At 41.0% G+C, this 19349-nt stretch overlaps 2 protein-coding genes across 3 annotated transcripts; one reads left to right on the top strand and one right to left on the bottom strand.

Moving 5' to 3' along the window:
• Positions 1–215: 215 nt before the first annotated feature.
• On the top strand, positions 216–12557 carry rad23b (RAD23 homolog B, nucleotide excision repair protein). 2 transcript variants are annotated; one of them, XM_004549600.3, is made up of 10 exons: positions 216–435; positions 1283–1364; positions 3312–3391; positions 4878–5059; positions 5152–5201; positions 7595–7722; positions 7815–7950; positions 8108–8235; positions 11634–11801; positions 12029–12557. In XM_004549600.3, exons 1-10 carry the CDS (start codon positions 370–372, stop codon positions 12140–12142), a joined length of 1134 nt encoding a protein of 377 aa, XP_004549657.1. In that variant the 5' UTR covers positions 216–369; the 3' UTR covers positions 12143–12557. The 2 variants fall into 2 exon arrangements, with proteins under 2 accessions (XP_004549657.1, XP_004549658.1); XM_004549601.3 differs by lacking the exon at positions 216–435 and adding an exon at positions 759–818.
• Positions 12558–13122: 565 nt separating this feature from the next.
• On the bottom strand, positions 13123–18987 carry klf4 (Kruppel like factor 4). The gene is made up of 5 exons (XM_004549602.3): positions 18676–18987; positions 18434–18545; positions 16878–17733; positions 16139–16309; positions 13123–15757 (listed from the first exon to the last, which is right to left on the bottom strand). Exons 1-5 carry the CDS (start codon positions 18678–18680, stop codon positions 15582–15584), a joined length of 1320 nt encoding a protein of 439 aa, XP_004549659.2. The 5' UTR covers positions 18681–18987; the 3' UTR covers positions 13123–15581.
• Between the last annotated feature and the right edge of the window lie 362 nt (positions 18988–19349).

The following is a 19349-nucleotide window of genomic DNA, read 5'->3' on the forward strand; positions in this document are numbered from 1 at the left end:
ATTGAAATTATAATCCACAAGACTCTTGGCTTACTTAAGTTTTTCTGCGTCATTTTGCCGATTATACTTGTGTGCCTTCAGTTAATCAGCTCGCAGTGTTTCTGCATTGTAATACTTCATTGGAATCAAGCGTGTTGGAAAACTCATCAACGAGCACACCTGAGCATTGTGACCAATGCTCAATTTACTGCAGTACCGAAGCAATCCAGCAGGAGCGCTGTCCGTCAAGTATTTAACATAGAAGAAGAAAAGCGATACGTCATGGCGGCTGACAGTTTACGATGATTTAACGAAAACAGTAAAGACTCGTGCAAGTTGGATTTAAAGCGTTTAAACCGGACGCAGGAATAATAAAACTCCACCGACAAAATGCTAATAACTTTGAAGACCTTACAGCAGCAGACTTTCAAAATCGACATCGATGAAGAGGAGACGGTGAGAGTTAATAATCATGCATTTTGTGACAGGGGAGTGGAATGGGAGTTGAGTATGTCCTGAAATCGACATGATTTGTTTTGACCATTTCCAGTTTTGGCGTTTTATAGGCAAGTCTGGGTTATAACGTAAGATTCTTTTTGGATGCGTCTGACGTGCATTAGAAGTTCGGCTTAATGCAGATGCGCATTATTTTTAAAAACCAATCAGGAAATTGTTTTTGTTTTCAGCATTTAGCCGTAGCCCACTTAAGGCTCCAAATGTGAGTGTTACGGGGGGCGGGGTGGGGTTGACAGGTTAGCTTGAACCTTACCATTTTAGTGTTTCTCAGTCTTTTTATGTTAGCTTGTAAAACTTATTGTAATTGGAACATTTGGGTTAAGGTAAAACAAGAAAACATTGGTGCCATTTAGAGAAAGTAGTGTTATTTAAAGTAATTAAAACATGCTGTACTTGTTATTAAGCTTGTATAAACTCCCTTTTGTCTTTGGGCAAAGATATAAATCTTTGAGCTAGCGTTAGCTTTAACCGTCGGCTACTGAAGGCCGGCTGGCTACAGCACATCTCATTACATCTCATTCTAATATGATTAACTTTAGTGCAGACACTTTACTTTTACTTTCGACGTGCTTGTATGCATATTAGTCGCCAGATTATAGTTGCACTGCTTTTAAATGTATGGTTTTGCATAATCACCGATGACACAGCTGACACAGTTGGGTCACACTTTGGACTTTTACTCCTGTTAGCGTTGCAGGGCTGGACAAAATGGTGCCAGTAAAACATCTTAATGGTTTTGTTGGTAAGGGATGAAAATATGAAGTAAAAATGCATGTTTATTTCACAGGTGAGGACATTGAAAGAGAGGATTGAGCAGGAAAAGGGGAAGGAAATCTTTTCAGTTGCCGGACAGAAACTGATTTATGCTGGTATGTTATATGCTCTTGTATCTTCTTAACTTCTTTCTTTCTTCAAGGAAATATTAATTTTTTTAAAATTACTTTATTCTTTTAGCCCTTTTTAAGCACACAGTTACAAAGTGCTTCAAAGTTTGGATAAAATCACACATTAAAGAAAAGCGTCAAACATGCCAACATTGGCTTACATTCAGTCCTACATACACACAACTCCAATAAACGCATAATGAAACATGAGTGAACATTTAAGAAAACACTAACAGTCGTTTAAACTACACTGGTCCAGAATTTAGGAGCTACAGCCTCAAAAGTATGATCACCTTGAGATTTAAAATGAGGGCGGGGAACTGTTAAAAGACCCTGATCAGATTATCGAAGAGGTTGACAGCTGTTATAAGGTCTCAGTAGTGTTGCTATATATGCAGGAGCTGATTTTTTTATGTGTATTTTTGAGTTGTAGGCTAGGGCTTTTTTTAGGTTTCCCACGTGTGGGACTAATAAAGGTTATCTTATCTTATCTTAAAACCTTTGAACTTTAGACACTAAAGCGTTGATTATAGTCTCAGGGTTCGCTCAGGTCCTCATGACGTTTCATTGTCACACTGTGAGTGAGAGTTGAGGGTCTGTGCGGATGTCTACATGCCTGACTGTGTCTGGTGATTAGCAAATCGTCAAAAACAGTTGGGCAATCACAGCATCGCAAGGCGACCAGGGCAGAATGAACACTAAATTTATCCATTTTGTTAAGAACCAATTTATCCATCCATGGTACCCACATCTGTACAATTCCCCTTTGAAATAATGCAAAGACGGTCACACGTGCAACAACTCGTGGAGGGAAATTGCCCTTAGCATCAATGTTGGCATTTTGAATTGAGTCGTAGAGGGCCTGTACTTCTGCTATACGTAGACCCCCAGGCAACTACTCATGTGAAATCAAGTCCTCTAGACAACCTTCAAATGGGCTTGTAAATACTATAATAGGATTAACTCACACATCTCCAGTGTGCGTGAACACATCTGTAACCTGGTCTTTACATCAGTCATGTCTTAGCAGACTGCTGCGTTTGCTTGTAGTTAATATGGAAGACAACAACTTGTCTGCAAATACACTTGATGTACAAGCTGTGTGTTAAAGAAGCTGTGCGAACTGTAAACAAAACATTCATCTTCAAACTAAAGGTTGTGTCTTTTGAAACACATTGGAGTTGCAATAAAGCACTGCTTTTACTTTGAAGGTGAATGTTCTGTTTCTAACTTGCGTTGCACAATCGAGTGTTTGCGGACAACTTGGTATCTTCCATGTGAGCTTTTGGCGACCATGATAGTCGGCTAGCAAACAAAAGAATAATGAGGGTGCAGTCAGCAACCTCCAACAACCGCTCGTCAACCAGTGAATGAATACATATTTTTTTCCTAGCCTTCAAAGGGTTTCCAGGGTTACTGGCCAACCCTTTGTTGGGCTGACTAGGCTCTAGGGCTATGTGACTCAGTCCTTAATCAAGTATATTCAGGGAACCTGTTGCAATTGAAGTCACCACAAATGCTAATTTTCCTTTGTTTAAATAATTTTTGCTAGTGTCTATATTTCAAAAAGTGCAATAGAGGGAAAAGCTGCATTAAAAATATAGATTTTTGTCTCCCTCAAACTTAAGTGACACAGCTGAGCTTTTGTGTTTTTGAAAACCATCGGGGGCTCATTGTACTTTAGAAGCTTTGTCTATATAACAATACTGTATTGCCATTTAGACCTCAGGGTTTTGCTTGACCTGCTAAAAAATTCTCCGACATACATAAAGTACAAAACAAAAGCCGTGTAGCAAATCATATCATGAAGAACAAGTTGTGGTGATAAATTCAGATGATTCATCTGTTTACTGACATAGTTTGATATTATCTGTTGTTGAGGTTAAGGGAGGGAATGCCCTGAAGTTTTGACTTTTTTTTTTTGTGTTACAGGAAAAATCCTCAGTGATGACTCACCGCTCAAAGAATACAAAATCGACGAGAAGAACTTTGTGGTCGTCATGGTGACAAAGGTTTGGGAATTAGGAATAGTTTTAGTAAATTGCAGGTGTTCTTTGTCAAGCACATCTTGTGATGTTTCTGTAGAACGCCATGTCCTTGCATATTATGAGTACAAGCTCATACTCGACTATGATTCGGCATTTCCAACCACTTGTCTGCTATTAAATATCCTCTTCTGCACAGGAACGAGTGCTCACAGCATGATCAGTACAGTATGGATAGAAGGTCACTGTTTAGCTCTGCTGTCTATTCCACTGCATGGAAAATTAGTTGTTCCAAGCAGGGATTATCCTCAAAACGTACAAGAATTACTTTTTTACGATTTTTTTTTTTTAAATTTTTTTTAAATTTTTTTTTTGGGGGGGGGGGGGTTGTTTTTTGTTTGTTTGTTTTTTAACTCTATTGTGCTACACAATGGTCCCCTGCCTGTGAAAATGTGTCTATAAGAAATAGGCTGATTGTAGCCTTCAATAAGTTTGTAAACTCTCCAACCAAACTTAAAATAGATTAAAAAATAAAGTGCAGAAAAACATAAAACAAAAACAAAAAGTTTTAATTTGTTAATTGGCTCTTTTATCTGCACTTTCATGTGAGCTACTGTACTCTTTCTCTCTCCACTCCTGTGCTCCCTGTTTCGCAGAGAATGTGCAGTTTACACTGTGTGTCTGTAGGCCTCTAATCTTATTTGCTCAGCAGTGCAGAGTAGTCTAGAAAAAATACTGATAATAAGAAGCCAAATATTGCCCAAAATATCAGAACCCCCTCTTCTACATCACTTCACAAACTTCACACTGGAGTCCTGAGGAATACAGCCGCCACAACTGAAATAGATTGCACAGTCCAGAGCAAAAGTAGGCCCAACAAAGGTAATGAAAATCAGTTTCTCCTAATGATGAGTAATGTAAAAGTAGCACAATTACTTGGGCTCTGATTCATGTTTGAGGCTGAGTTGTAAGCCACAGAAAATGAAGGCAATGTCTTTGTGTATTTAAAACATGTTGTTGTTTTGGGTATGAGCAGGTGCTTTTACAGTTTTATACTTTGGAGAATGGTGTAGTTCCAAGTTTAAGATCCATGAGGTAAAATGCTGATTATGAGAGAGGAGCGACTGCAGTGCCAAAATTGTTGCTTATGTATCTAGAAGCTATAGGTTTATGGTATTAAAAAATGAGGGCTGTCCCAAATACCTACATCAATAGTGAAGTTTTGGGCCTTCTAAGGATTCACATAGTCACATAATCGGCTACAACCTTAGAGCAATCGTTCAGTGAGCAAATCCTTGTCTTTGGCTGGATATTTCCTGAGGCTGTCTTTTTGTTGCTCACACTGTCTGACCCATAGCAGCCCACTGAGCTTCCTAAGGAATCAGTCCCAAATTCCATGTGATGCGACAGCTGATCCAGCAGAGAGCAGCCTTAAGTAAAATACAGCCCAAATTTACCATTTTGATTACAACTAAAAGAGGAAAAAAAAAAAAACTACAAATTTGTTTTGCAGCCTAAAAAAGCCCCCGCTGCCTCACAGCGTTCAACAGCAGTGCCTGCTCCCAGCACTACAGCTCCAGCTGCACAGTCTGATTCATCATCCACTTCAGACAAACCAGCAGAGCAATCTTCTACAGACGACAAACCAGAGGAGAGCCAGCCTTCAACAACTGAAGCATCTTCCACTTCTGTCGGGTAAAGACGGGCTGATGCTTCTCTTTAACTGTTCAGTGTGTGGCTTTGAGAAACAACTTTTAAACCTAATCCAAGGTCTCCTTCTGTTACAGACGCTCTGGAGATTCAACAAACTTAATCAGTGAAGCAGTTTCAAATCTAGGTAAGCTTGTTTTTGTGAGGTTTAGTATTCTATTGCGTTCTATTGTTGTTGGATTTCTATTTTTTCTTGTTGTTGTATTTGAGGGGAAAGCTTTTATAATGGCTAAAGTAGGGCTGTTTGATATAACAATATATATCGGATGACTGTATAAAAACGTCTATCATTTCCTTTTACGCTATCGTTTGTTTCGTGGTGTCACAAAATAAACCATTTACGGCAATAATTTTTCATCGTTTTGATGGTCACTGTAGTGGCTATATTAATTTCTTAAAGTTTTCTCTTTCTCTTATATTTAATATAACCACACTACGGACGGACAAGCGCCTGTTTTTATGCGTTGTCGTTAGCAACAACAACGGTAAAACCATCGCGTGTCCGCTTTTTTATTTTCCACATAAAGCTTTCACAATAAAGTTCAAGATACTGTTGAGACTTTTCAAAATAAACTAATTCACATGAAAGAGTATGCAGTGTTTACGGATGAGAAGCAAAAAAGAGCCGCCAGGTGCTAAAAAATAAACCCTAGACTCAAACGTTGGAACGGGCTTTTCCCCGCAGCACGCCGTGCAATAAATATTCACAAAGAAAATAGCGGCTGTTACAACTTATGTCTAAAAATGTATCGTTTCATGCATCGGTTAAAACACTCGACTCCAGCTACATGACGCGCAGCTGGAAACACTTCACGCAAGTCGAGCTGCCCGAGATTCACAGAATTTAAAATGTTAATTTTTTATTTTTTTTTATTTTATTTTTTTTAATATCGTTATCGATAGATGTCTTATATCAGGATATGAGATTTTGGTCATATCGCACTAGAGATGGCACGATACCACTTTTTTATGTCCGATACCGATACCGATATCATAAATTTGGATATCTGCCGATACCGATATGAATCCGATATAGTGTTTTTTAATCAACAAAACTGTTTTTTAAATATCTTGCTGCATTTTGTATAAGTTCATACTCAAGTTTAAAACAACAACTACACTAAAGCTATTCTGTTATACCTGTATGCAAAAAAAAATATTTCATAGTTCAGCAATACTGATCAATCTAATAAACTTAAACCTACACCATCCTCCCTATTCTGGTATTTTAAAGAGTACTTAGCATAAATATTAAGCAACCTAACTAATAGGGTTCCAACTCCCAGCAACAACAAAAATAAATAAATAAAAAATAGGGAACCACCCCTCACGCTCCACCTCATGATGCTTAATCGACGTAATCAACCTTAATTTGATGAAGTGTGAAAAAAAAAATGCACAGAAATCAATTATTTTTCAAGAAATATTAAATAGATTCAACATCTTTCTTCAACAAAATTGCAGACTGCACAGATGGTACCTTCCCAAAGGAAAAAGTACTATAGCTTACTAGGGTATATATATTAGACTTAATAGTTACTATATACAGTAATGGACTTCTATACATTTTGCATCAAATTAAAACTTTGGGTGTCAGATAATTATTTATTAAAAGCTAGACATTTTAAATGAGAATAAGAAAGAAAAGTATGTCTTTGTGCCCCCTTTTCCCTGTTAATGCCCTATCGGCCCCCCTGGCTAAACTTTGCTAGATCCACCCCTGCACAGTTACCAGCGTCAGCTACGTAGAAAAAGATCCTGGAGTAGAAAGTAATATTAAATACATTCTAACAACAGCTGATCAAGCTTAAACGTGCTGCTGTTGCTCAGCTGCTGGTTTCCTCTTTCTGGTGCAAAGTGGGCCAAAAGCAAACTAGAGACACGGACTCGCGACAGAAAAGCCGATCAGCTGATCATTAAGCAGTTTCATGATTGAAGTAGCAGCAGGAGAGGCAGTCGCTTGTTAAGCTTAACGCAGGAATGCTTTACAAACATTCAGAGATGGACTTACACACTTGCTTTACTTCTCTCGGGATAACTTTGTCGGAGATGAAATGCCGGGTTGCTAGCGAAGCTCCACATGCTATCCAGACCACCGACAGGTCCCGCATGCCACAGCCGCTCTATCACGTGATGCATACTGCTCCGACGTGCTAACGTTCTGACGCGAGTTACGGCGTGTTGCAAGTTTTGTGAGGTGCTTTCGTGATATTTAATGGATCGGATTACATTTTTTATTTTTCTCCGATATCCGATCCAGTAATTTAGGTCAGTATCGGACCGATACCGATACGTAATATCGGATCGGTCCATCTCTGTATCGCACAGCCCATGTCCCTGTTGAAACCGAACATATATGCAGATATTGGGTCATTACAATGTTGCACCATTGAGCAGAAGTTCCTAAGTTTACTACATTCTTCTAGAAGTGGCTGATGACGTACTAAATGTCAGAAAGCAAAACTTGACTTTCAGTTTGTAATAACGAAATGTTCCGTCTTTGTGTTTGTATCCGTACAGTGACAGGCTCTTCATATGATGCCATGGTGAATGAGATGATGCTCATGGGTTACGAGAGGGAGCAGGTGGTGGCTGCTCTGAGAGCAAGCTTTAACAACCCCGACAGAGCTATGGAATACCTCCTCACAGTAAGAGCAGTGAAATTTTTAACAGAGTATTGTATATTCAGTAACTGTGTCATAGCAAACAAACAGGTGTATGTCATCAATTTTCCCCACAGGGTATCCCAAGCAGAAATCAGGGTAATGCATCAGGTCGTGATGCAGCGGCGCCTCCAGCGAGTGGAGCTCCAGCTGTACCTGCAGGCAATGCTAGTGCTCCTGCCAATACTAGGTCTTCACCAAGTGCTGGGGGAGGTAAATGGCCTTATATTGTTCTGCAGCTTCAATGAAAAAATGTTTTTCTTTGTTCTTCTTCCTGTGGCTCTTTTTTTTTTTTTTTTTTTTTTCCCCCTTGTCTTTGTGTCTTTTTTCTTTCAATTTTTTGCCTGCGCTGTGTGACTCATACTTGTAGGCAATCCACTGAACTTCCTAAGAAATCAGCCCCAATTCCAGGTGATGCGACAGCTGATCCAGCAGAACGCAGCCCTTCTTCCCGCCCTGCTGCAAGAGATCGGCAGGGAAAATCCAGAGCTGCTGCAGGTGACAGGACAGAGCCTTATGTGTCAAAAAATAAAAATGTTGTTGGAAACATGGATGTAGTAAAGGCTTTTAACATAATTCTTATTTAATATAATTAAGGGGTTAAAAAGTCACATTTCACTTAACAGGTCACTTGACCAGTTCATACTTCTACTTACTCAATGCAAGATTAACTGTTTTTCCAGTTTGGATAGAATACACCTTCCCTTTGGAAGGCCTGATATCAGTGTTAAGTTGATAAGCTATATCCCTTACTCTGAAGGAGGGGCTCAGAGAATCACTCTTTTATATTTGAGGAAGCATCAGACTGAATTTAAGCGTTACAACAAATAATTTAATGAAATAATTCTAATTTAGTGAAGTGGTATTTTTAACATTTTTTTTTGCGTTGCTCAGTTCAAATGTATGTATTTGCATTGCTTTCTTTTAGCTAGTTGGGAATCACTATCACAAGTGCACATCTTTACCGTGAAACCGAAATCGTATAAGTTGAAGAAGATGAGTCCTCAAGCTTACATAATGGGAATTTGAAAAGCACCATGACTGGAGATTTTCAGTTATGGCAGATGTGAAATACCTCTGCTCAAACTGCTCACACTTTGCTGTTAGCTTCTGCTATGCTGTTAGCACTCAAATTCAAAATTCAAATTCAAATTTTATTTGTCACGTACACAGTACGATATGTAGTGAAATGCTTGGACAACTGCTCGTGACCTAAAGAAAACAAAAAAAGGAAAGGCTATGAATAAGATAGGAAATAAATATGAAAAATTAAAAAGGGTAAATTTAACTAGGAAGGAATAAAATATAAATTAAGGTTAAAAATGAAACAACTGTACAACAAAATACACAGTATAGAACTATATAAGAATGTATGAAGTAATATAAAAAAATAAAAAAATATATATACATACATACATACATACATACACAATAACAGCAGCTGTACAAGTATTAACTGGAAATGAAGAATATAGTGACCAGAGTTGTGCACTCCACATTATGTCTTGTGCAGTGCAAATATGCTTTAAGTGATGAAGTGAAAACAATGTCCAGAATGTTCAGTGTGTGTGTAAGAACCATATGTGTGGGTCAGTACTGTGTGGTGGTGTGATTGAGAGACCGTATCGCCTGCGGGAAGAAGCTCCTCCTCAGTCTCTCTGTGTTGGTCTTCAGGGAGCGGAATCGCTTTCCTGACCTCAACAGAGAGAACAGTCTGTTGTTGGGATGGCTGAGGTCCTTCACGATCTTCCTGGCCTTGGTCCAGCACCGCCTGCTGTAGATTGAGTGCAGGTCAGGGAGCTCAGAGCGGATGGTGAGCTCAGCTGACCGCACAACCCTCTGTAGAGCTCGTCTGTCCTGCATGGTGCTGTTCCCGAACCAGGTTAAGATGTTTCCCGTCAGGATGCTCTCTATGGTGCACGAGTAAAAGTTCCTGAGCACCTTGGAGGGCAGTTGGAAGTCTCTCAAGCGTCTGAGGTGGTAGAGACGCTGACGGGCCTTTTTCACCACGGTGTTGATGTGACAGGACCATGACAGGTCCTGCGTGATGTGAACTCCGAGGTATTTGAAGCTGTCCACTCTCTCCACTGGGCACTCGTTGATGACGGGGGTCTGGTAGTTCCTCTCCTGCTTAGTGCTGAAGTCCACTATCAGCTCCTTTGTCTTACTGACGTTTAGAAGGAGGTTGTTCCTCTGGCACCAGTTCTCCAGATTCCTAATCTCCTTCAGGTAGGCCGTCTCGTTGTTATCAGAGATCAGGCCCACCACGACGGTGTCGTCAGCAAACTTGATGATGGTGGTGGAGCTGGTAGTGGCCACACAGTCATATGTGTACAGAGAGTACAGCAGGGGGCTCAGAACACACCCCTGGGGGGCTCCAGTGCTGAGAGTGGTGGAGGCTGAGACATGTCCGCCCATCCTTACTGCCTGTGGTCTGCCAGTTAGGAAGTTGGAGATCCACTGACACATAGATGAGCTGAGTCCCAGATGCTCCAGCTTGGTGGTGAGTGTGGAGGGAATTATGGTATTAAATGCAGAGCTGTAGTCTATGAAGAGCATTTTAACATAATTCCCCCTTCTAGTGTCCAAGTGAGTGAGTGATGTGTGGAGGAGATGAGAGATGGCATCGTCTGTGGAACGATTTGGACGGTAAGCGAACTGTAGTGGGTCCAGTGTGTCTGGTAGTGAAGAAATGATGAAGTCTCTGACCAGGCGTTCAAAGCACTTCATCACTACTGAGGTGAGGGCTACAGGGCGATAGTCATTGAGAGAAGCAGGGTGGGGTTTCTTTGGGACAGGAACAATGATGGACTCTTTGAAGCATGTGGGGATCACCCACTGAGATAAAGAGAGCTAGCTGGTATGCGCAGTCTCTGAGGATACGACCTGGGGGTCTGGTCCTGCTGCTTTCCTGGTGTTCACTCTCTTGAAGGCTCTCCTCACATCATGCTCGGAGATGACGAGCACGTTTCCGGTGCTGCCAGTATCACTCCTGCCAGCAACTGTTACACTGCTGCTGACTCACAGTTGGCAAGGAACACAGAAATGAAGAATTGCTTCAGCCTGTTGTGAGCATATCTAATCTGGCTTTTCAAGTGGGGAATAGTCTGATATACTGTCCATATATCAGATCAGTTCATTCCTAACTTGGCATATTAACAAGTTTAACCATAAGATTAGAAAAAAAATTATATCAAAATTGCTCTACATTGAGAGCAAATTGTAGAGTGATTGTCTCCCCTTCCAGGTTGTCTCCTTAGGCACCTCTGGACCGTTTCCAGAGTAGTTTCTGTTTTTAGTACGCGTCCTAGGACTCCAAATCTGATTACTTGCACCACTTCACCATGGATGACCAAGGTCTGAGTCAGTTCATCGAGTTAAGAATGCAACAAAGAGCTTACGGCATGAATTTGTCTCTAACTATAAACATACAGCTCTGCTGTAGCCTGTAGCATAAAGGGGTGTCTGAGGAAGAACATTAAACTCAAACCACCTAAACTGTGACACGGGCTGTAGTAGCAAAAGCGCTGGAAGTAGTGGAGTGCTGCCATGAGGAGACTACTTATAAGGGGAGCGCAGACAAATTGACTTTAAGTCAGAAAATATGTATTTTTTTTGAATTTGTTTATTTTAGAAGTGAAACTTTCTGGCTTCATGTTGTGTTGAGTTGTGTGACTGCACAGCAAATTCATGAGATTCCAGCTGCTTTGTGCAAATAAACCTTTAGACCCTTGGTGTTTGCGAGTCTTGTGACTCTAGGAAACTACTATACCTAATCACCTATTTTTTTCTAATTATAAAATTATCGTTTGTAGTCTTTATTTTTAATGTATTATTTATTTCTGCAGTAGAGAGTTTCCATTGCTATGGAGTCTTCTTTTTATCTACCACACTAGGAGATCAGCAGCCACCAAGAGCAGTTCATTCAGATGTTAAATGAACCCGTCCCAGAGCCAGTGCCAGGAGGTGGCAGCAGTGGAGCAGGAGGAGGAGGTGGCGGCGGCAGCGGAAATCAAATGAACTATATCCAGGTCACACCACAGGAGAAGGAGGCCATTGAGAGGGTGAGGAGAACGACACATGGATGACACATGACACATTTTCCATAATTGCAAAGCTCAAGGCTCCTTTACCAAACATGGTGGACTATCTATGTGAACCAGTTTCCCTTACATGTCACATTTGTGTAACATTTACTCAACAAAATGTCAAATGAAGGGATATTACTGACTGGGGAGTATGTATTAACGTATTGATTGACTAACTTTAAGCTATGACTCTCTGATTCCAGCTAAAAGCCTTAGGATTTCCAGAGGGACTTGTTATACAAGCCTACTTTGCTTGTGAGAAGAATGAGAACTTGGCTGCCAACTTCCTTTTACAACAGAACTTTGATGAGGATTAAACAAGCCATCTTCATACCACTTTCTCTATGTTTTGATTGCAGATTTTTTTTTTGATAAATGTGCACAATAAGCCTTTTAGTTTCCAAAAAAACTATTTTATTCACCACTTCCACGTTCTACTTTCTTTGTAACACTGGATCTTTATCAGCTGGTGGCTGCTGTACGAGGGGAGGATTTTGTTTGTTATTGGTTAAAAATGAAGTAAAAATTAAATTACAATAATTTTGCATCAGAAATAATCTGTTTATTATTTGTTATACTTAAGACCAGTATGTTTTATGTTAAGTTTTTTTTCTGTTATGTGAGATGAGTTCTGGGTTCATCTGAAAGGTTCTGACAGTATTCATGCACTCTTATTTGATTTTTGGAGTTGACTTAAAATGGAGATTTGAAAAATTAAAGTGTTCAACACAAGCAACGTGGAGTTTTGTTTGTATTTATTTTTTTTATTCATCTTTGTTTTTCAGCATGAAAAAACACCACGATTAACTGCTTATCTGAGTTAGTGTTGTGTTTCGGAGGTGGATCTGGAGCCTGTCCCAGTAGGGTACACTAAACTGGTGAATCTGCAATACGCATAGATGGATAGATATGCATGCATTTTAACATGTGTGGTGCTATGGAGAAGTATTAGCCTTCTTCCTGATTTATTTTTTTTTATTTTTTTATTTTCAAATAATCAAACAAATGTAATATTAGAGGTAACTTGAATAAATACAAAATCCAGTTTTTCATTTATTAATGTGAAAATGTTAATGTTCCCAAACTTGCCAGGCCTGGTGTAGGAAAACGCCTGAAAACCAGTTGTACCACATTTGGAGGAGATGATTTTTCAGAGCACTGTATAAAGAGGGTCAAAGCTTTGGGAGAAGTAATACAGTGCTTTTTTTTTTTTTTTTTTTTTTGCTGTTAATAAATGTGTATACTCACTTTTACATCTATATGTAAAAAATAAATAAACACACATACACAAGAAATCCACAATCCGTCTGACACTTTAGTCATTAAAATGCTGAATTAAAAGACATTGAAAATTAGCATATTCTTTCTGTAGCAACAAGCACTACAAATGACACCTGCAATTATAGCCGTCTGGTTTAAGAAGTGTAATTCTTAATTAAAAGGGAGATTCTGAAGGGATCGTGCTGTGCTTGAACCAAATAAACCTATAGGGGGCAACATAGACCACAATATATTTCCAACTTCCAAGCCTGAAGATGTGTGACTGGGGGCTACTACTCACAACAAATGGAAAGCAATGCTACCTGCATGGTCCACATCCTTCTTTTCCCCTTGTCATCCCTGTGCTGTGGTACTTAAGTCTCTAAAGAATGCTGTAATGTCCTAACTATAGGATGCTTTTTCCCTGTAATCAGTATGTGATGTTTTGAATCATCTTATAAATTCATATTGTTAAAAAATTATAATAAAAATTTTGTATTATTCAAAGGCTGTACACTCTCAAAGAGCAGTAAACCTCAGAGACACAGCAGCACCACTCAGGCGATCACGTAATCCTCAAAGAAAACAAATCCAATGGAGGCCACAGTACAAATTCACTCAGGATTTAATTTAAGGTGAGTCTCTATGGGTTTTTGTTATTATCGTTGCTTCACCACAACATCTGATCTCAGGCTTCACCCACCTGCCAAGTGCCACTTTAATAAATGTAACTATACAGCAAATGTGTCAACATCTAAATACACAAGTAAATACTCATACATGGGTTCTTATGTTTTTACCCTTTTCTTTCTTATCAGGATGTAAATTACTTTTTTCTTTCTTGATAAATTTAATAAAATTCTTTGCAAGGTGCTATAATGTCATCACGCTACAAATCCAAATACTTAGTGATAAATAACACAGCTGTTGCAAACCCAGTGTTAGATACAGTGGTAGATTTATTACATTTTGACATCCCCTGTCAAAATGAAGGGCTATTTAAATATCTAAAAATGATCACCATCTGTATTTTAAACTTATTTGACATACATAAAAATAAGTACGGTTATTATAGTCCAAATCTCTACGAGGTCACACTGTGAGGCCTGCACAGTATAGGTATAGAGCCTTAACGGCTCAGCAACATCACCTTTCTACTGAGCTCTTTTCAGTGCTGTAAGTCTCAGGTCATCTATCCCACCGCAGCATATCTGAGTGCTTGTACTCCTATTGTGCACATCGGTGTCAGATTTGGTGTCACCCTTGAACGTCAGCCACCAACTCAGTTGTCCTCCCAATTCATCCGCCTGACAGGTGGAAAGAGAACTCCATGGAAGTGCGACATTGTAGGAGTGAATTTTCTTTGGAAAACCTTTTTTAACGGCAACATTGTGTTAGGTCGCCTGGAGTGATCTCACCATTACCACAGAGGTCAGTGCAGTAATCTTCAACCTACTGTAAAACTTTTTTTTATAGGACTAATGTCTTTCATCCTGCCAACTGTTCATGTCTTTAGATATCAAAGGTTGTCAATGAAATGGTCATAAAGATTTTTCTTCTTATACCAAATACATTTTATTATAATGTAAAATACAAAACAATAACAAAGAATTATTATTTACAAATGTACAAAGTTCAAGATTATATTACATATTTTGGCTATAAACAAACAAATATTTGTTCAGAGTTATTCATTCAATACAAAAATACAAGCGTCTCATATAAATTATTGCACTTTGCAGCTGCAGTGCATTGAAGATTGCCATCACCTTTAAAAAAAATGAAGTGTTTACCTGATTTAAGTCAGATTGCGGAAGAGAGGTTTCCAAGAAACACAAAAACCATATGGCACTTTTTCATTTCACCCTTTTTGTATAATCTTTGGTACCTTTTATTACAAAAAAACCCTTCAGAGTCACTGAGCACCATTCTGTATAAATTAACATTGTACCTGAAATCAATGGCATTGCAGGTGAAATGTGTATATAAATATATATGTATTTAATTGTACAGTGTGTCGTTTACAGGGCCTATGAAGACATGTTGCTGGTAAAGGCCTCTGGAGATGTTTTTTCTGTTGCTCCTGGTTTCCCTGACAAAAATACACTTCCAGTTCGAAAAAACCCCCAAAAAAACAGTTGGCACCTGGTCCTCCAAGTTTTGTCGGTTAAATAACACAAATTCCAGTTTGGTCCCTTTCATAAAAAAGTTTACAACCCTGGCTGAGAGGTCTTGTCGAGTCACCTGCACAACGTGCGAGCACGGGATCAGTCTTGAGAGAAATTCTTGGCTCTTAAAGATCCAGCGCTCTTTCATTTTTGTTTCTTGCCATGAACACCACAGCTTGTCTTGTTGCTTGACGCCAGTTTGAAGGCAAATCGTGGTTTAAAAGAAAAAAAAAAACTGTAGGTCACAGGTTTGTTCAGGGTTCTGCTAACGTACATATATGTCCCCTTCCCCGCCCACTGGAGCCTTCATCCACCGACCATCCAAGTCTCATAAGTGTCTCTTCATGTGGAGAGCTAGGTGATCTGACCTTGAAAACGCCCGGTCGCATTTCTGGCACTGGAACGGCCGGTGGCCTGTGTGTTTCCTGTAGTGGCGGGTGAGCTCATCCGAACGCGCAAACTTCCAGCCACAGCCCTCCCAGTCGCAGTGGTAAGGCTTCTCCCCTTTGATGGAAACACAATACACACAGAGCGGTTAGCACTGGCCCTGAGGTTAAAAATGGCCCAGCCTTCCCCACATTCAGGAGAAAAAGAGGTCCATCCTGTCCTGCAGCTAGTGTGTAAAGGCCAAACCATCCGGCCTGGGGTTTGTATTTGAAAAGGGATCAGTATCAACCTGTTTTACTGCACCTGCTAAACAAGTCCCCCTCCCAGCCCCCACCCTTCCAGCCCCTATTCAAACATGTTTGTCCATAATGAGCAAGTGATGTTCAACAAGGAAACTATCACGAAAATAAGAGAATAAGCTTAATGAGAGCGTGCTAAGGCTAAAAGCTAACACTAGTGTAAGCGGACGCCAGAAGCGTCAAACACCCATCTGCATACCTGTGTGTGTACGATGGTGCGCTTTAAGGTGCGAGCTCTTTGTGTATGTCTTCCCGCAGCCGACAAAGTCACACGTGTGTGTCGCCACTCTCTTCCTCGGCCAGGACCGTCGACCACGTTTAGGCTTTGGCTCCTCCGGCATGCAGTCACCAGTAGATATCATGAGGGGTTCTGTGGAGTCAAAAAACAGAGGTGACAATAACTGTTATCATGGTCCCTAATCATACTCCACATGAGCAGAGAAAACTTATAACTATATCAGAGGTCACTGAACAGTGGGGTAGGCTTATAGCCGATATAACAGAGGCATAAAAATTCAATATTTGTTTAAAAAGAATGTATCTTCTGTCTCGAACTTTGAAGGGACTCAGAAAACATCAGCCTCTCTTAAATCATATAAAAGGCTTGTGCAAAATAAAGCTGCTATTCTAAAAGCTTTAATACTTCTCTGCAAAACACTGCACAGTGCCACAATTAATTTAAAAAAAACCCCACCACAACAGAGAAGTGGTTCGTTTTAATGTTTTAAAGTAACAAACAACACAGATTCTATAGAAATTCAAATTCTGTATGCGGGCTAGACTTTTAAAGAGTTTTACGAGGACAAGATCCTTTTAAGTGCAATACTTTGAACCAATGGCTCGTTTAAAACCATTGACTCTGTATAAGTTGTGTTCTTAGACAGATTTTAAGAAAACACAGTTTTAAGAACTCTCTATTATAATAAATGCTCTCTAACCTTGGTACTGCATGGATGATGTCTGGGCGTAGGACGTGTATCCCGGTGGCGAACTATGGTGGTATCCCTGGGGAGGAAGAGGGATCTGAGAGTGGGAATGGCCCAACACCTGGTGTTCCCGGCTCAAGGGGTGGTCCGGGGAGAGGGAAGAGGATGAGGATAACCTGCTGTTTGTCATGGAGCGCCCTCTGCCATGGAACCCAAGATCCAAGTGGCTGGGACGCTGCTGCTGCTGGCTTCCTCGTCCATGGGAGTTTACTCCAGCCAGGTGTAGGTCCATGGGTTGTGAGATGGTGCAATTACTGGGGTTTTCCTGCTTTATCCTGTGGCACGCGAAGGTCGTCGAGGCACGTGAGGGAGTCGGGTCTGACACAGCGTTAACACAGGCCTTGCTAACATTCATGCTTTGGTTGTAATCTCCCATGTCCATTGTTGTCTTGACTACAAACTTCCCATGGAGGCTCGTGGGTTGGAGGTAAGCCGGATCCAGCTCGGGTCTCATGAGCTCGGCCACGAAGCCTCCAGACGGCGAAACATCGTTGATGTCTGGAATGGTGTAGAGCAGCTCGCTGGCAGTTCCCTGAGGGGAAGGGAGAGGGTAAGATGAGGTGAAAGACCCAGGGGAAGGAGACAGTCCCTGGGCAGAGGTGCATGCCATGGCATCCTCCTGCTGTTGCTGCTGCTGTTGTTGCTGCTGCAGAATAGAGTTGGACAAAATAAAGTCATAGTCTAAGTCCAGGTCCAGCTCTGTGTCTTTCTTGGACATGCTGGTGGCAGTGGGATGGTCTGGGTTGGGGCAGCTGCTTTCGTCTGGCACGCTGGATCTCTTAAGATGGGACAACTCCTCCTTCCATCTCTACGGGAAAGTTATAGAGGCAATTATGAGTGTGCTGGCACAATTTGATCATTTGTGTCATGTTGCTGTTTTTACAGGCACAGAGTCGAGAAAATCACACTAGGGTTTTATCCTGTCTGTCCTGCTTGAAAACAGCCCTAAAACAGGGTAATTTAGAGTGAAGGGAACCTGGATCTGCAGTATGGAGACTGATTATTATGACAGCTTAGCTACAGAGCTGAGTGTGGTGCAGAAAGTGTCCTTGGCTGTAAGCACTTCCCAAGAATACTGATTTGTAGCTGAAAGCACGAGAAGAGGCACAGGTATATCTGGTGAATAAAGAGTGGGCCCTTTTTTTAATGATCAGACTCAGAATAATCTTCCTTTCAATATTTTGAATTTGAACTGCATTTAATTGGAAAGCTAATCGAGCTGGATGCTCTCCACGGAGCAATACAGTAGCCCATGTGCGCTTCCCGTGCATGTCTCACTGTCTCCACGCTAAAGCAGCCTGTGTAAACTGGTGCACGCCCCATTGGAGCGTGGTGTCAAGCCCTGGCTGTAGTGTAACAACATGGGAGAGACACATTGGAAAAACAAACACGCTAGAAATACACTGCACCCAATTCTTTGATGCTTTTTTTATTTTTGTTTTTTACCCCACACAGTGCTATTTTTTTTGGCATGCGCGCATAATATGAAGTGACCACAGGATACTCACTAAATTGGCGTTTCCTATAGATTTACTCTTGATAGTGGGGCCGCTGGCAAAGGTGGATATGGAGGGCAGAAGGGTTCCACCTAATGCCATCTCGACGTCATTTGGAGGCTGCCTGAAATTTAAACAGAAAAATAACGTAAATCCTCGCGGGCTGATCCCTGGGGAGAGCGCAGGCTGTTGTAGTCCAACAAGGAGATGTTAGTCAGTCAGATGTTGTCATTAAAAGTTTGTCAGGTCCACACCTCATCGCTTAGAGTTTATATATACACACACATATATATAAATGTATATATATGCGGAGTCCCGTTTGAAAAGATTCTTCTGAGGATGCGGCTGCACTGCTTTGAATATCCCCCGGATTTTAAAGTTTCTGCTCCGCGTCGCGCATTACACTTTGGTTCCAGGACATGCCACCGCGAACGGGTTAAAAGCTGCCGGGCTGCTGCATTTTTAAAGCTGAAACGATGCTAAACGGGAAGATAGACTGGGGCGACGGGGCAGGGGGGGAATCCCTTGCTCCTGTTGCCATGCAGGGACCGGCAGTCTGAACTGAGGGAAGCGCGTGAGAGGTATTCGTCTTAAATCACTGGAGCGAAGGGAACCGCCTCTGTCGCCCCGGCAACAAAACATTAGCGGAAGGGGGAGGAGGGGAGGGGACTGGAGGGAGAGGCAAGGAGAGCGAAAGATTGGAGAGAGAAGTTTGTTTGTATTCATAGCAACCGTGACTCTCCTTACTTTTTGTTAGTCGTGCGAAATGTGGTTGAAGAACCGCGTTGTTCTAAATTCTGCACACGGCTGACATGGGAATACCTGAGACTTTCGTTAATAACGACTGGAGAGTCACCTGACGTGAGCAGGTGATATTAGGGCCTAGTTTCATTAGCTAACCCTGAGTTGTAAAAACACCAGGTACCTC

The sequence above is a fragment of the Maylandia zebra genome, linkage group LG7 (genome assembly GCF_041146795.1).
Source record: "Maylandia zebra isolate NMK-2024a linkage group LG7, Mzebra_GT3a, whole genome shotgun sequence".
Lineage (NCBI taxonomy): Eukaryota > Metazoa > Chordata > Actinopteri > Cichliformes > Cichlidae > Maylandia > Maylandia zebra.

What these genes read in the sequence shown, in the direction of transcription:
- klf4 (XM_004549602.3), bottom strand. An exon ending in CTATAGGAAACGCCAATTTA is followed by an intron (nt 17,734 to 18,433) that starts GTGAGTATCCTG and finishes ACTTTCCCGTAG; the next exon opens with AGATGGAAGGAGGAGTTGTC. An exon ending in ATCATCCATGCAGTACCAAG is followed by an intron (nt 16,310 to 16,877) that starts GTTAGAGAGCAT and finishes TTGACTCCACAG; the next exon opens with AACCCCTCATGATATCTACT.
- rad23b (XM_004549600.3), top strand. Translation starts at nt 370, where the DNA reads ATGCTAATAACTTTGAAGACCTTACAGCAGCAGACTTTCAAAATCGAC. An exon ending in ACAGAAACTGATTTATGCTG is followed by an intron (nt 1,365 to 3,311) that starts GTATGTTATATG and finishes TTTGTGTTACAG; the next exon opens with GAAAAATCCTCAGTGATGAC. An exon ending in AAAATCCAGAGCTGCTGCAG is followed by an intron (nt 8,236 to 11,633) that starts GTGACAGGACAG and finishes CTACCACACTAG; the next exon opens with GAGATCAGCAGCCACCAAGA.